Source organism: Phacochoerus africanus, chromosome 1 (genome assembly GCF_016906955.1).
Source record: "Phacochoerus africanus isolate WHEZ1 chromosome 1, ROS_Pafr_v1, whole genome shotgun sequence".
NCBI classification, from domain to species: domain Eukaryota; kingdom Metazoa; phylum Chordata; class Mammalia; order Artiodactyla; family Suidae; genus Phacochoerus; species Phacochoerus africanus.
Genome location: NC_062544.1, coordinates 57,702,582 through 57,718,094, shown reverse-complemented (window position 1 = coordinate 57,718,094; position 15,513 = coordinate 57,702,582). Strand labels below are relative to the sequence as shown.

Genomic DNA, 15,513 nt, shown 5'->3' with positions numbered 1-15,513 from the left:
TCAGATGATAGATGACATGTAAAATGACATTCTCTTCATACTCTGTATGATTAAAATGTTTTCTTCTGCATTAAAGGTTAAATAGTAGTGATATGGATGGAGAGCCTATGTATATTCAGATGGTTACAGCACTGGTTTTACAACTGATTCAGTGTGTAGTACACTTACCATCATCAGAGAAGGACTCTAATTCAGAAGAAGACTCAAATAAAAAAGTAAGGAATCTTTTCTAAGTTTTATAACTGTGCTTTTGTAGGAGGAAGCACCTATATTCTTCGCCATTCTTGTAAAACTGAAATTCTTAAATTAGGGCTTCATGGCTGGGCTTTCATATCCTTGTAGAGCACTAGACTCTTTTAGGAGACTTGAGTTCTGGTCCTGACTATTATATCTACCATTCATAAAACATACAAGTTTTTTTAATCTGCGTTTGTTTCTTCAGCTATAAAATGAGGATGATAATATCTAACAGGCCTACTATACCAAGTTATAAGACTCCACTGAGGTATTGAATGTGAAAAATGAATTATTATAATATGTAGTCTATAATCATGCATAACATAATTGTAATACAATTAATATTAAATTATGTAGAGAATAAGTTTATGCCCTACTATTAACTCATAGCTAAAATTTGCATTTGGTTTTGTAGCTTTTACCTATCAGCACTTTAAGAATTTCCAAGATGTATAGTTTTACCTCAAAAAATTTCAAAAGAATGAGGAATAATTTTATTTTATTTCTTTATAGCCAGATGTGTGTGTGTGTGGGGGGGGGGTAATAAGTAATAAAATAACTGGCAGAGTTCCCAGCATGGTTCAGTGATAATGAACCTAACTAGGATCCGTAAGGATGCAGGTTCCCTCTCTGGCCTTGCTTAATGGGTTAAGGATCCAACATTGCCATAGAGCTGTAGTGTAGGTCGCAGACATAGAGAGCTGCATTGGCTGTGACTGTGTCGTAGGCCAGCAGCTGTAGCTTCTATTCGACCCCTAGCCTGGTAACTTCCATGTGCACAGGTGCAGCCCTAAAAAGTAAAAATAAATAAATATAAGTAAAGTAACTAGTTAATAAATATAAAATGAATATCAAAAAGTCAAGGCCCTGTTGTTTCTCCCCTATCTCATCTCATTGTACTCTTTTCAGCCTTTCCATGCCATTGGTAAATGTTTTTCTTCTTCCATTTATTTATTTTCTGCACAAATTTTATATAGAATTTTATAATTTATATAAATGATGTAACATAGTTACAGCTAATTTTTTCACTCACCACTATTTTTAATACATGTAACCTAATAGATTCTTTTTAACTTGGGTCAAATGGAGCATACATTATAACTTAAAGCAGAGGTTTCCCTAGATAAACTTAGAAGTATAATATTAAATCGTAGTGTACATGCACTTTTTTTCTTTTTGGCTGCCCTGTGGCATATGGAGTTCCTGAGCCAGGGATCAGATCCAAGCCACAGTTGTGACCTATGCCACAGCTGTGGCAATGCCAGACCCATTGTGCTGGGCCGGGGATCAAACCTATGTCCCAGTGCTCCAGAGATGCCACCAATCCATTGTGTCCCAGCGGGAACTCCCTATACTGCACTTATAACTTTATTAGAATTTGTCAGTTTGTTCAATAAAATGGTGTTCTGATTTATACTCTTACTTTTTGATTTTGCCTAATCTGGTTAGTATGAAATAATACCATGTTTTATTTTGCATTTTCTTGGTTATTAGTGAACTTTTTCATAGATTTATTCACATTTTGGATTTTTACAACTTTGATTTGTCTATTCATATCCTGATCCTTGAATTTCTAATGAGGGAATTGAATTTTCTTTGGTATTCCAGTGTTTCATAAACTTTTTGAGCTTGGAATTTTTTTCTAAATTCTTTTTTTGTATTTTCAGTCAAAATTGTCTGACCAAGATCATGTTAAACAATGATCGATGTTTCATTCGTTAAACACATTTGTTATCCTTAAATTTAATAAGTAAAAATGAACTCTATCAATATTTGTATTTAGTTTTATGAAGTATTGAAATGTGTTTAGTATACTATTTATAGCTTATCTTTTTCTATGTAAAAGAATAGTTAAGAATTTTAGTACTTAAATGTATCGCCCCCATTCAGTAACAACATGACATTAGCACCTGAAGTAATCCATTTATTGGTTATCCTTGATATCTGTATAAATTCATTTTTCCCAATCTAGGTTGACCAAGATGTTGTCATTACCAATTCTTATGAAACAGCTATGCGAACAGCCCAAAACTTCCTTTCCATTTTCCTTAAAAAGTGAGTAAAATTAATATAACCTGATTTTTATTTTCCCCTATATAAAGAATAGCTCATTTATTTTATGTAAAAGATTAATCCAACTTCCTGCCATAATCTGAATTTAGACTGTATTTCACTCACCCTTGATTCCTTACCTTTAAAATTAGGTACTTGGAATACTAAAATTTTTAAATTTTATGAACTTGATTGTATGTTGGACTCCAGAAGTTAAAGTACAGGATTAAAATTCTGTAATTTCTTCAGTGAATTTTGTGACATACTAATTTAATAGGAAAGTTTGTGGAGAGAGGTTTACTTAGCTTTCATAAGAATTTATAATAATCTCATAGAAAAAATGGTCATTATTTAAAATGTCTTATACTTGCTATAAACTGATGTTACTAATAGTTAATAATTGAATCCCTGTAGTTGGAGAAAAAAAATTGTTTGAGAAATAGGTTCATTTTGAACCATATTTTATTTACTGTACTTTCTTATACCATGTTTAGAGAAAAGAAAACTCATTTAACAAAATTTCAGTCATTTTGGTGGACATGTCACCTAAATTCACAGCCTTTTCATTGTTTATCTTTGAACAGATGTGGTAGTAAGCAAGGTGAAGAAGATTACAGACCCCTATTTGAAAATTTTGTTCAAGACCTTCTTTCAACAGTCAATAAGCCTGAATGGCCAGCTGCTGAACTACTCCTTAGTTTGTTAGGGAGACTGTTGGTAAGAGTATAGCATTTAAAGATTATTAGATTACTAGAAGACAACATAATGAGGATGTACTCTGATTCACAGATGATGAATTCTTTAAAAATGTGTAAGGAAACATGACCATTGCATCTCTATTTTTGCATGTGCATAACTATACACAATACTGTTAGTACCTTGTAAAAAACCTTGAAATGTTGTGACTTTTAGTGTTTTCATAAGATAATAGTGCTTTAAAAAAATTTTTTTTTGTTTGGAGGTGTTATTGTTAGTTAAGAACATCTCAACACAGATGTAAGTTACTGTAGTTAATTCATTTCAAGGCATGAAACTGATTAATGTGAACTCTGTCATCTTTAAGAGTATTTCTAAGAATAATGACACATTTTAGACCTCATGTAATATTTTACATGTATTAGGGAAATGCAAAGAAATACTATTGTAATTTTCTTTTTAAACTACATTTGGACTTGAGCAATTGTTACGAAATTTTAGGGACTTTTCTGTCAGCTGGAAAATGTTCTAATACTGTTCTGAAACCAAAATAACTTTTCATAGGCATCAGAATTCCAGCCTAAGAAATTCCTACTCAGTAATAATCCCATTTTATATAGTTGAGCCTACATTTAACAAAAGTGACTGTGGGAGTTCCCACCATCATGCAGTGGGTTAAGAATCTGACTGCAGTGGCTCAGGTCGCTTGAGAGGTGTGGGTATGATCCATAGCCTGGTGCAGTGGGTTAAAGGATCTAGCATTGCCACAGCTATGGCTTAGATTTGATCCCTGGTCTAGGAATTCCATGTGCTCTGGGTGCAGTCATAAAATTAAAAAAGGGTGTTCTGATTGTGGCTCATCAGGTTAAGGATTCAACATTGTCTCCATGAGAAGTGCAAGTTCAATCCTTGGCCTCGCTCAAGGGGTTAAGGATCTGGCATAGGTTGCTTATGCAGCTTGGATCCAGTGTTGCTGTGGCTGTGGCATAGGCTGCAGTTGCAGCTCCAATTTGACCCTTGGCCTGGGAACTTCCTTGTGCTATAGGTGTGGCTGTAAAAAGAAAAAAAATTTTTTTTTAATTTTTTTTTATGAAAATGTTAAAATTCCAGAAACTTGTGGGTTTTTTTGGGTTTTGTTTTGTTTGTCTTTTAGGGCCACACTCGCAGCATGTGGAGGTTCCCAGGCTAGGAGTCCAGTCAGAGCTGTAGCTGCTGGCCTATACCATAACTACAGCAATGTGGGATCCAAGCTTTATCTGTGACCTACACCACAGCTCATGGCAATGACTGATCCTTAACCCACTGAGCAAGGCCAGGGATCAAACCCTCGTCCTTATGGATGCTAGTCAGGTTCGTTAACTGCTGAGCCATGACGGGTACTCCCAGAAACTTAAAAGACAGTTATTTTGTGGTACAATATCACAAGGGACAAAAAATGTTTAAATTTCAAATACTACAACACAGATTTGGAGTTTATATGATAAATTGCTATTTAAAATATATTATAAACTGATTAAGTTAAAACAAAATATTTTTCATGTGTAGGTTCATCAATTCAGTAACAAGTCAACAGAGATGGCTTTAAGAGTGGCATCTCTGGATTACCTTGGAACTGTTGCTGCACGACTGAGGAAAGATGCTGTTACAAGCAAAATGGATCAAGGGTCTATAGAACGAATTTTGAAACAGGTATTGAGATCACGAATTTTAATTCTGGGTATAAATAATAGTTAAGTACTTGCTTTAGATGTTCTTATGTTAGTGTTGCGTTTCACTTTGTAGATTCAAAATAAGATCTTCTAAAAGTATGTGTTTTCAAAAACCTCACAGAGAAAATTTATACCTTAGGGTGAATAGTGTCTAACAGGAACTTTTAAATGATATATATAAATCCTTCTTTTTGTAAACTACTGTTATGAATGATACTATTTTCTATTTGGTTTAAAGTAATAAGTTTAACTATAGGTGAGGTTATACTAAAAGTTACTTAAGAAAACTGAAAGGTAAATGATCACTAATCCTACCATATACAACTTTTTCATTTTCTGTCTGCATTTTTATTTTTGTTCCTAACTATATCCATGCTGGCCATTACAAACACCTTGATTTTTTTAAACTATACTTTGTATTTTGAAATAATTTTAAACTTACAGAAAAATTATAATAGTGCAGAAAGCTCCCATAAATCTTTAACCCAGATTCCTTAATGGTTGACATTTGCTTTATCATTCTTTGTCTAAATATATATGCATGTGTATCTTTATATGCATGTTTATTTTCTTCTGAACCGCTGGAGCAGACAGGATGCCCCATTACCCCTAAATTTCAAAGTGTGATTCCCTGGATAAGCAATACCAACATTAACATTCGTGTAGGAACTTGGTAGAAATGCAAATTCTCAGGACTCTGTAATTACTGAATGAAAAACTCTGGGAGTAGGGACCAGCAGTCTGGTTTAACAAACCCTCCAGATGATTCTATTGAATCTTGAAGTTTGAGAACTACTGCTTTCTCTGTATTTTCTACAAACAAGAATGCTCACTTTAATATCCACAGTATAGCTATTAAAAGGGAGAGATTACCATTAATACTGTCTCCTAATGGAATACTACCATTCCTGTTGTTTGTAGAGGTTATCACTTGTTGCTGTCATTATTGTAGTGCTCAGACAGACCTATACTTAACCAGTGAGAACCCCTTTAAGCTCCCTTTTGTATCTTTTTGGTATCTTCCCATCTTTCCTTGAGGAGTGTCTTACTTTGTGGCACAGTAAGATGGTTCAGGCTCATCTTTTACTTTCTTTTCCTGGAATCAGCCATTTCTCCAGGTACTACTGATTCTTTTCATTGAAGAATGGTGATTTAAGTGCTAGATGATTTTCAGCATTTCTGTGAGTAGGTCTAGGACCTCTTATTTGCCACATGTGGCATGTAGATTGTCTACTGTAAAACTCAAGAGGAGCAGTCATTGGTAAATGTTTTTATGACTCATGACACACTTCCAAGTTGCTTTTGGAACTTAATAGTGTACTAGTTTACGGTGCTATAACTAATTTATAAATGTATCCATTTCACCGTACCCCAAGAATATAAGGTTATTCTAATCTTTGTTTTCTATTTAAATATATTCTAAACTACATATTTGGCATTTCAGGTGTTAAAACCAGAATATAAGCTGTAGACATGAATGTCAACTCAGAGTTAATTTCTGGCTCCGAATTGTTATTGACAGGACCTAAAGATTCAGTCCCTTTCTGATTCCAGAGCAAGAGAATAGCTCAAAACAGCTCAAATATACCTACTGTTTATTTAATGTCCTACATGAAATAAAGTATTTTTTTTTAAACAAAAGTTTGTTCTTAAATGTACAGTAGGTTCCAAGACAACACTTCAGGAGTTCCTTTTGTGGCTTAGTGGTAACAAACCCAACTAGTATCCATGAGGATGCAGGCTTGATCCCTGACTGCACTCAGTAGGTTAAGGATCTGGTGTTGCCATGAGCTGCATTGTAGGTCACAGACACAGCTTAGATCAGGCATTGCTGTGGCTGTGGAGTAGGCTGGCAGCTTCAGCTCTGATTTGACCCCAGCTGGGGAACTACCAAATGCCACAAGTGTGGCCCTTAAAAAAAAAAAAAAAAAGACAGCAATAGATGTTATGCAAGCATCCAGATGTTTAAACAGGACTGGAATTAAGGATCATCGTTGCCTCAGGCACAAGGAACAGCTTACTTTTTGCCAGATTTCTTAATTCCACCTGTGGCCAGAGGGTATTTATATCCCTGAGGTCTTCATTTTTAGCTCCTTGATTTTCTTCTGCTCTTCCTTCTGTTTCTTCTTGAATGCCTTATCTTCCTTGTCCATTTCCTTGGACTGCTTCAGGGGCTTCTTCTTGCCACCTTCACGGGCTGACATGGGTGCCTGCTGCCCCTTCTCCAGACCCTGCCACTGATGCCTAAAGTACTACAAAAAAAATTTATATTAACTACAAAAAAATTCCCTTGCATTTCCCAGAGACACCAATAAAATATAATAATACAGATAATAAAAGTTTCCATTTATTAGATTAAAAGTTTGGAGTTGTCTCTTTTACCAAACAGAAAACCAATGCTAGGACATTTCTCTCTCTGAAGCTTTATGCATTGTTCTAATAATTATTATGTCAGCTACCTATGAGCTTCTTCAAGGAAAGATAATATGTAGTTCGCAAAAATAAAGGCACACCTCATCTGTCAATGTGTAATATGTTTTTGAAAAATAGTATTCTTTTCTTTCTTCCTTTTAATTGCTGTATTTATATTTCATTTTTATCATTTATCAGGTTTTTTTTTTACAACTGGATGATTTATTAAACTACATTAGTAATATCTTATTTTGTTCTTACTTGGTTTCTTTTGTAGGTTTCAGGAGGAGAAGATGAAATCCAGCAATTGCAAAAAGCATTGCTTGATTACTTGGATGAAAACACTGAGACTGATCCTTCCCTAGTGGTAGGATTCTATTTCTCCTTTTTTATTTTTGGAGAGTCCACATGTTTTTTAAAATTGGGTCTGAAAGAAAATTGGGAAGTACTATGTAGAGAAAAGTTGTGTAGGAATGTTTATTTTTGAAACAAGGATACTTGATAGTCTAAACAGAAAAGAATGATTATGGATTGATTTGTCTTAAATTAAATTCTGATATGGACATTGTAGTCTATTAAAATTGTGTGACACAGGAATTATTTGGGAATCTTTCCCTAGGTTATCGTTGAGACTAGGCTAGATCATTGGCCCAGGTAGAACATAAGATGATCTATTTGCCTATAAATAAAGAAACTATTAGGAATTTCCTGTTGTGGCTTAGTGGAAACGAATCTGACTAGTATCCATGAGGATGCGGTTCAATCCTTGGCCTTGCTCAGTGGGTTAAGGATCCAGTGCATTGCCATAATATGTGGTATAGGTTGCAGATGCAGCTTGAATCTGGTGTTGCCGTGACTGTGGTGTAGGCCAGTGGCTACAGCTCCAATTGGACACCTGGCCTGGGAACCTCCATATGCCACAGGTGCAGCCCTAAAAGAAAAGAAAGAAACTACTAGAATTTTTATGTATATTTATTTTCAAATCCTTAATTCTATTTTTATGTGTACTGTGTTGGGTATCCAAAATTTTAGTATACTAAGTTTATATGTAAAATTTATACACTATTTTATGGAACAATGTGCATATATTGGGATACTTTTTCATTTTTTTTTAACTGATGGGATATGCAGTCTAAAGAAGTTGGAGATAAGTAAGTTGTTAAGCCCACTACTGTAGGTTTTCTTTCTTTATGGAAAGGTACAAATTATACAGTGATGTATGTCATTTCACAATAAAAATGAAAAAAAGCAGCAAATTAAAAGAAAGATTATAGGGGTGCCTCAGTGTTCATATATATTTCAGTAAATTGGCTATGTATTTCTTGAAGAGGTAAGATGAAATTTTGGAATTAACTGGAGTCTTTTAGCTTCAGCATTTTATCCCTTTACTGTAACTTTTCTAGTTGACCCATTAGCTCTCTAAATTTAATGACTCATAAGATAATGTCCTAATTAGTTTAGTAGTTGATAGTAATAATATAGACTTAATACAATTGTGTTTATAAAATTATCTCTTTTTTTTGGTCTTTTTAGGGCCCCACCCAGGGCATATAGAAGTTTCTAGGCTAGGGGTTGAATCAGAGCTATAGCTGTCGGTCTACGCCGCAGCTCACAGCAATGCCAGATCCTTAACCCACTGAGCAAGGCCAAGGATTGAACCCATGTCCTCATGGATACTAGTTGGGTTCTTCGCTACTGAGCCACCATGGGAACTCCTTAATCAAATTACTTTTTTTTTTTTGGCTTTTTGGCTTTTTGCTATTTCTTGGGCCGCTCCCGCAGCATATGGAGGTTCCCAGGCTAGGGGTCGAATCGGAGCTGTAGCCACCGGCCTACGCCAAAGCCATAGCAACGTGGGATCCGAGCTGCGTCTGCAACCTACACCACAGCTCACGGCAATGCCGGATCGTTAACCCACTGAGCAAGGGCAGGGACCGAACCTGCAATCTCATGGTTCCTAGTCAGATTCGTTAACCACTGCGCCACGACGGGAACTCCTTCAAATTACCTTTTGACATTTTAAAATAACTGTTAGGACAGAGTGAAAAGTTTTCAATGATTTAGATATTTTAAATGTTCCAGCTTTCTTAAAATCCATTTTATGTTTTGTTTTTTACAGCCTCACCTGCAGCATATGGAAGTTCCCAGGCCAGGGATTGAATCCAAGCCACAGCTAAAACCTCTGCCACAGCCGCAGTAATTCCAAAACCTTTTAACCCACTGTGCCAGGCTGGGGATCGAACCCATGCCCCTGCAGCAGCCCAAGCTGCTTCAGTTGGATTCTTTTTTTTTTTTCTTTTGCTTCTTATTTTTAGGGTTGCACCTGCAGCATATGGAAATTTCCAGTCTAGAGGTTGAATCTGAGCTATAGCTGCTGGCCTACACCACAGCCACAGAAATGCAGAATCCAAGCCATGTCTGCGACCTACATGCAGCTCATGGCAACACCAGATCCCCAACCCACTGAGTGAGGCCAGGGATTGAACCGGCACCCCCCCTGGATTATGGTCGTATTTGTTTCTCCTGCACCACAGCAGGACCTCCTGCAGTCAGATTCTTAATCCTCTGTGTCAGGACGAGAACTCCTTAAAAGATCCGTTTTCATTTGATGAAGGTTTTTAAAAAATAAACTTGGATATTTGTATTCCTAATTGTAAGCACTTTATCATTGGGTTGAAAATTTTAATTTCATAAAACTCAAGTCTTAACTAATTTCTTTTCAGTTTTCTCGTAAATTCTATATAGCCCAGTGGTTCCGTGATACAACACTGGAAACAGAAAAAGCAATGAAATCACAAAAAGATGAAGAATCATCTGAAGGAACACACCATGCAAAGGAAGTTGAGACAACTGGTCAAATTATGCATCGAGCTGAAAGCCGGAAAAAGTTTCTTAGAAGCATTGTTAAAACTACACCTTCTCAGTTCAGCACATTAAAGTAAGAGCCAAAGAGAAAACATCTCCACTTTTTCAGTTATCTCTTTGATATGTATTTAACTACTTTACAAAAAAACTAAATAAAGTAAGTTGTAACAACTTGTTGTTGCAGGATGAACTCTGATACTGTGGATTATGATGATGCTTGTTTGATTGTGCGATACTTGGCCTCTATGAGGCCGTTTGCCCAGAGCTTTGATATTTATTTGACACAGGTAAAGTGGACCAACATTCCTTATATAATGATACTGATTTTTCTAATTCTGATTCCTTGTGTTTCTGTATGATGTCTGTTCATTTGTTGAGAACAGATATTTTTAAAATCCACGAAAGTAGCATTTGTTTCTGTGTTCCATACTTTTTAAATTATCTTCTTTCTGCATGCCTTTACCTGTTGATTCTTGTTTTACAGATAAAAGGATATGTATCTGTATGATACAGGTAGAGTGATGGTATAGATAGAGTGATTGATGTTATAAAAATGTTATTCAATTACCAAGTTATTTAAGTGATACTAAACATCCTTGATTAAAGTTACACATAGGAATGTTTCATTGGGGCTACAGGTTCTTGCAAATGAAGCATAGCAATAAGAAAACAGGTTAATTGAGAATACTAGGATAAAGGAAAGGCCCTCAAATGAAGAACATATACCTAATGTGTATTGACCTTTAATGTAAAACTCTGGATCAGTGAGATAACAGATCTTTTACACACTTAAATAAAAATTAAAGGAAAGTAAATACCATGTTTAAGTTTTTTTCATGTTTTCTTTCTGTATTTTGTTAAATTTTATATGCTCTAAAAATTATGAAAATATCAATGTTTGCTTGGCAGATTCTTCGAGTTCTTGGTGAAAATGCAATTGCCGTTCGAACAAAAGCCATGAAGTGTTTATCTGAGGTTGTTGCTGTAGACCCCAGTATTCTAGCAAGGGTAAAGAGAAAAATGAATCTTTTTTATTTGAGTTTTCTATTCAAATTAAAACACTAGCTCTACTTAGTATAAATTATATTTTCTTGGAAGTTCCCTCTGTGGCTCAGCAGAAACAATTCCAGCTAGTATCCATGAGGATACAGGCTCGATCCCTGGTCCTGCTCAGTGGATTAAGGATCCGGCATTGCCATGAGCTGTGGTATAGGTTGCAGACGTGGCTCAGATCCCAAGTGGCTGTGGCTGTGGCGTAGGCCAACAGTTGTGGCTCCAATTGGACCCCTGGCCTGGGAACCTCCATATACCCCGGGTGTAGCCCTAAAAAGCAAAAAAATATATACATATATTTATTTTTCTTTAGCTGGATATGCAGCGAGGAGTTCATGGTCGATTGATGGATAATTCCACCAGTGTCCGGGAAGCAGCAGTCGAATTACTAGGACGATTTGTCCTTTGTCGACCTCAGCTTGCTGAGCAGTATTATGATATGCTGATTGAAAGAATATTGGTATGCTTGTTTTGTCATTTGTCTTTTTTTTGTAATTTGTGAATTGTGCCTTCATAGTATTAGTTCTTTTTTTATTTTAAGCTAGAAAAGTAAATATCTTATTATGTTTCTATTGCATAATCTATGAACTATAGCAACCTTCTAATGAAGGACATCTTTCAAGAGGAGGGCTGCTCAGTATCACAAAAAAAAATTTGGCAAAAATTAGGTTATTTTTCCAGGTTACTATTGCTTTTTGATTATGCCAGTTTACAGTGAATAAATGATAGGAGCTACATGGTGTAGTTAAAAATTTTGGACAGAAATCTAGAGTAATTATAATATATATGTATGTATATAAACAGGAAGAGTTATTTCAATGAGACTTAGGTTAGAACTTTGTTGTCTGGCAATATCTGTGGTCATTATGTGTATCTGCATATTTCCTTAAAGCTGAATTATGGGAGTGCAGTGGATTAAGGATTCAGCGTTGTCACTGCAGCAGCTTGGGTCACTGCTATAACATGGGTTTGATCCCTGGCCCAGGAATTTTTATATGTTGTTGGCATGGCCCCCCAAAAATGCTGACTCATCACAAGCTCAGATACCTGCAAGTTAAACAGGAAAGTCATTTGAGTCTTAAGAGCAAACTTAAGAAATACTATTCTGGAGTTCCCATCGTGGTTCAGCGGTTAGCAAACCCGACTAGCATCCATGAGGTTATGGGTTCGATCCCTGTCCTCGCTCAGTGGGTTCAGGATCCAGCATTGTTGTGAGCTGTGGTGTAGGTCGCAGACATGGCTTGGATCCTGCATTGCTGTGGCTGTGGTGTAGGCTGGCAGCTGTGGCTCCAATTCAACCCCTAGCCTGGAACCTCCATGTGCCATGGGTACGGCCCTAAAAAGACCAAAAAAAACTATTCTAAGATTTTTTTTTTTCCTATATCATTGAATTCTCTGGCCCTTAAGTATTTCCCTGGAAAGTGAAAGGAAACATGGGCATTTCACAGTATCTGTAGACTCACCATACCACTCACTGCAACTTCAGGCATACCGACTTCTGTAATTGAGCAGAGCTGCGTTAGGTACAAGATTGAGTATTCACGAATGAGTTTATCACCTTTAGCACAGTATCAGAATACTGTGGGGCTGAGTATAGATAATTTCATCTTCAGCTAGTATAAAATCTTGTTGGAAACAAATTTAAGGAAGAAATGAAAGAATTTTTTCCCTTTCGGTGCTTCAGTCTTTTCAAGAGTTAAGGGCAAAATCAATAGGATTTTCAGATATAATGAACTCTTGACAGCATCTGCCTTAGCAATATATCATAAAAATATGTTCAGGATTGCCAGACTGAATAGTGGAAATAATTTTCACAATTGTCCATGCTTTTTTATTTATTTTTAAAATGCTTTAATTATGAAAATTTGTGAAGTTAAAGAAAAACAGAACAGTGAACACCCATGTGTCTGCCACAGTATGTCATCTCTTACTTAGAGTATTCTCTAACTCTCTTTTATACACTTCCCCCATGACATTGACTAATTTAAAAAGAACAGGCCAGTTTTGTTTCCTCATAGATTTGTTGCATTTAATTTATTCCTTTGCTTCTTATATTTATTATAAATCATAAGATAGTGAAAGTGGTTTGAAAGATTTAGGTTAAACATTTTTGTTAAAAATTTTTGTTAAAATTTAAAGTATTTTGTTAAAAATACTTAATATGCTATTTTAAGTGTCCTAACAGTTTCATGTTTGTTATCTCACTTAATTTTGACAAATTTATACTCCAGTCTTGTATTCAGTTGTATTTATTCTTTTTTCAAGTATTGGATATTATATTTTAAAAGCAAAGACAGCATAATAAAACAACACATTTATCGTAACATTAATAAAAGAGCATATAAAAAAACATATAGACCAGGTTTGTCATGTTAATAAATAGACTATATACTGTTTGTGTTTTCCTAATTTCATTTTATCAAATTTCATACATCTAGGCATCTCAATTTTTCTGACATTTAAAATACCTTTCTGTGCAGTTCCTGTCGCGGCTCAGTGGTTAACGAATCCAACTAGGAACCGTGAGGTTGCGGGTTCAGTCCCTGGCCTTGCTCAGTGGGTTAACGATCCGGCATTGCCATGAGCTGTAGTGTAGGTTGCAGACGCGGCTTGGATCCCGCATTGCTGTGGCTCTGGTGTAGGCTGGCAGCTACAGCTCCGATTCGCCCCCTAGCCTGGGAACCTCCATATGCCGTGGGAGCGGCCCAAGAAATGGCAAAAAGACAAAAAAATAAAAAATAAAATAAAATAAAATACCTTTCTGTTCTTAGGATACTGGTATCAGTGTCAGAAAAAGGGTAATAAAGATTCTAAGAGACATCTGTATTGAACAACCAACATTTCCAAAAATTACAGAAATGTGTGTAAAAATGATTCGCAGAGTGAATGATGAAGAGGGCATTAAGGTAAGATTAAAAAGTTAATTCCTTTAAAATTCATTTTTCATTGATGTTTTAAGTAATTGATTATTTTATACAAATTTTGTTAATTTACATATATAAAAACTATCAGGAGTTCCTGCTGGCGCACAGCAAGTTAAGGCTCCGGCATTGTCTCTGTGACAGCGTGGGTTCAGTCCCCGGCACAGTGGGTTAAGGACCTGGTGTGCTGCAGCTGCAGCATAGGTTGTTGTTGCAGTTCAGATTTGATCCCTGGCCCAGAACTTCCATATGCCATGGGTGTGGCCATTTAAAAAAAAAAACTTTTATAGATGAATCAACATTTTAGATTATAAATTCAAGAGAAAGACATAGATATTTTTATTCATAGGTCTTGCGTTAATTAATAAAATCTCATCTTACCCAACCAGTGTAGCAGTTATAATGTCATTGTAGACATTTCATTGTATTAGGAAGGTTATTACTGAATTAAATTTATTTTCATTTTCAAATGGCATGTGCTTGGTTTGCTAAATTAGTAAACACTTTGTTGAAAGTTTAATCCAGAATTCGTTAGTGAATTTGCATATGTACAATTGTATCTGTGTTTCTCTTTGGTTTTTTTAACAACTTCTCCCCCAAAATAGAAAAGATGTTTTTTAGTTTGATCAAGAGGACTTGAGTGTGTACTATCCAGAAGTACTATTCTAGGCAGAGTATTGCCCCTTTAAATCTTCAGTAAATTGAAGAAGATAATTTTTATCAATTAATTGGTGATTTTTTTCTTAAACTGAGAAGTTGTGCCAGAAAATTCCAGTAACTTGTGTTTTGTTTATTTATTGTTTTCTCTTGAGCTTTAGTGAGAATTTGTGATTAAGAATTTTGCCATGTTTGTTGTAGTTAATTAGGTTGAAATTTTTCTTTCTTCTAGAAATTAGTAAATGAAACATTCCAAAAACTCTGGTTTACTCCAACTCCACACAATGACAAAGAAGCAATGACAAGGAAAATTTTAAATATCACTGATGTGGTAAGAGGGACTGAAACAAGGGTAGTCTGTGGGTGCAAACTCGTTGAGGCCTACCTCGTCTTACAAAGGGAGAGACAGTGATGAGATGTTTGGTTATTCTCTACATTTAGTACTACTTCCCTTACTTTATATTTCTGGAGATAGTCAAGGGATGCTAGTAGATGAGAGTGGTGTCTCTACCTAGACCCACTTATTGGCATCCACTGAATGAAGCACTGATAATGAAATTCTCCAGATTCTTCCAAGGATTGAAAACTAAAAGGGAAAGGAGACGTGAATAAAAAGATACAATAAGAGTTCCCATTGTGGCTCAGCAGTAATGAACCTGACTAGTCTTGATGCGCGTTCGATCCCTGGCCTCACTCAGTGGGTTAAGGATCCGGCACTGCCATGAGCTGTAGTATAGGTCACATATGTGGCTCAGATCTGACTTTGCTGTGGCTGTGGCTGGCAGCTGCAGGTCTGATTCATCCGCTAGCCTGGGAACTTCCATATACAATGGGTGCAGCCCTAAACAGCAAAGAAAAAAAAGATACAATAATCCAGGGATGGCAACCCTAAATGAGATAGTAATTTCTAC

General features: G+C 35.9%; 1 protein-coding gene across 5 annotated transcripts in view; it reads left to right on the top strand.

The window, feature by feature from the left end:
• NIPBL (NIPBL cohesin loading factor) overlaps nucleotides 1-15,513 on the top strand; it is a 212,951-nt gene that overhangs the window by 156,828 nt on the left and 40,610 nt on the right. For all 5 annotated transcript variants that reach the window (XM_047766921.1, XM_047766939.1, XM_047766931.1 and 2 more), the window contains 11 exons: nucleotides 77-215; nucleotides 2,210-2,292; nucleotides 2,874-3,006; nucleotides 4,531-4,674; nucleotides 7,384-7,473; nucleotides 9,830-10,044; nucleotides 10,156-10,258; nucleotides 10,881-10,979; nucleotides 11,338-11,484; nucleotides 13,796-13,930; nucleotides 14,835-14,933. In XM_047766921.1, the coding sequence (XP_047622877.1) occupies nucleotides 77-215; nucleotides 2,210-2,292; nucleotides 2,874-3,006; nucleotides 4,531-4,674; nucleotides 7,384-7,473; nucleotides 9,830-10,044; nucleotides 10,156-10,258; nucleotides 10,881-10,979; nucleotides 11,338-11,484; nucleotides 13,796-13,930; nucleotides 14,835-14,933 (1,387 nt within the window). The remainder of the gene's footprint in view (nucleotides 1-76; nucleotides 216-2,209; nucleotides 2,293-2,873; nucleotides 3,007-4,530; nucleotides 4,675-7,383; nucleotides 7,474-9,829; nucleotides 10,045-10,155; nucleotides 10,259-10,880; nucleotides 10,980-11,337; nucleotides 11,485-13,795; nucleotides 13,931-14,834; nucleotides 14,934-15,513) is intronic.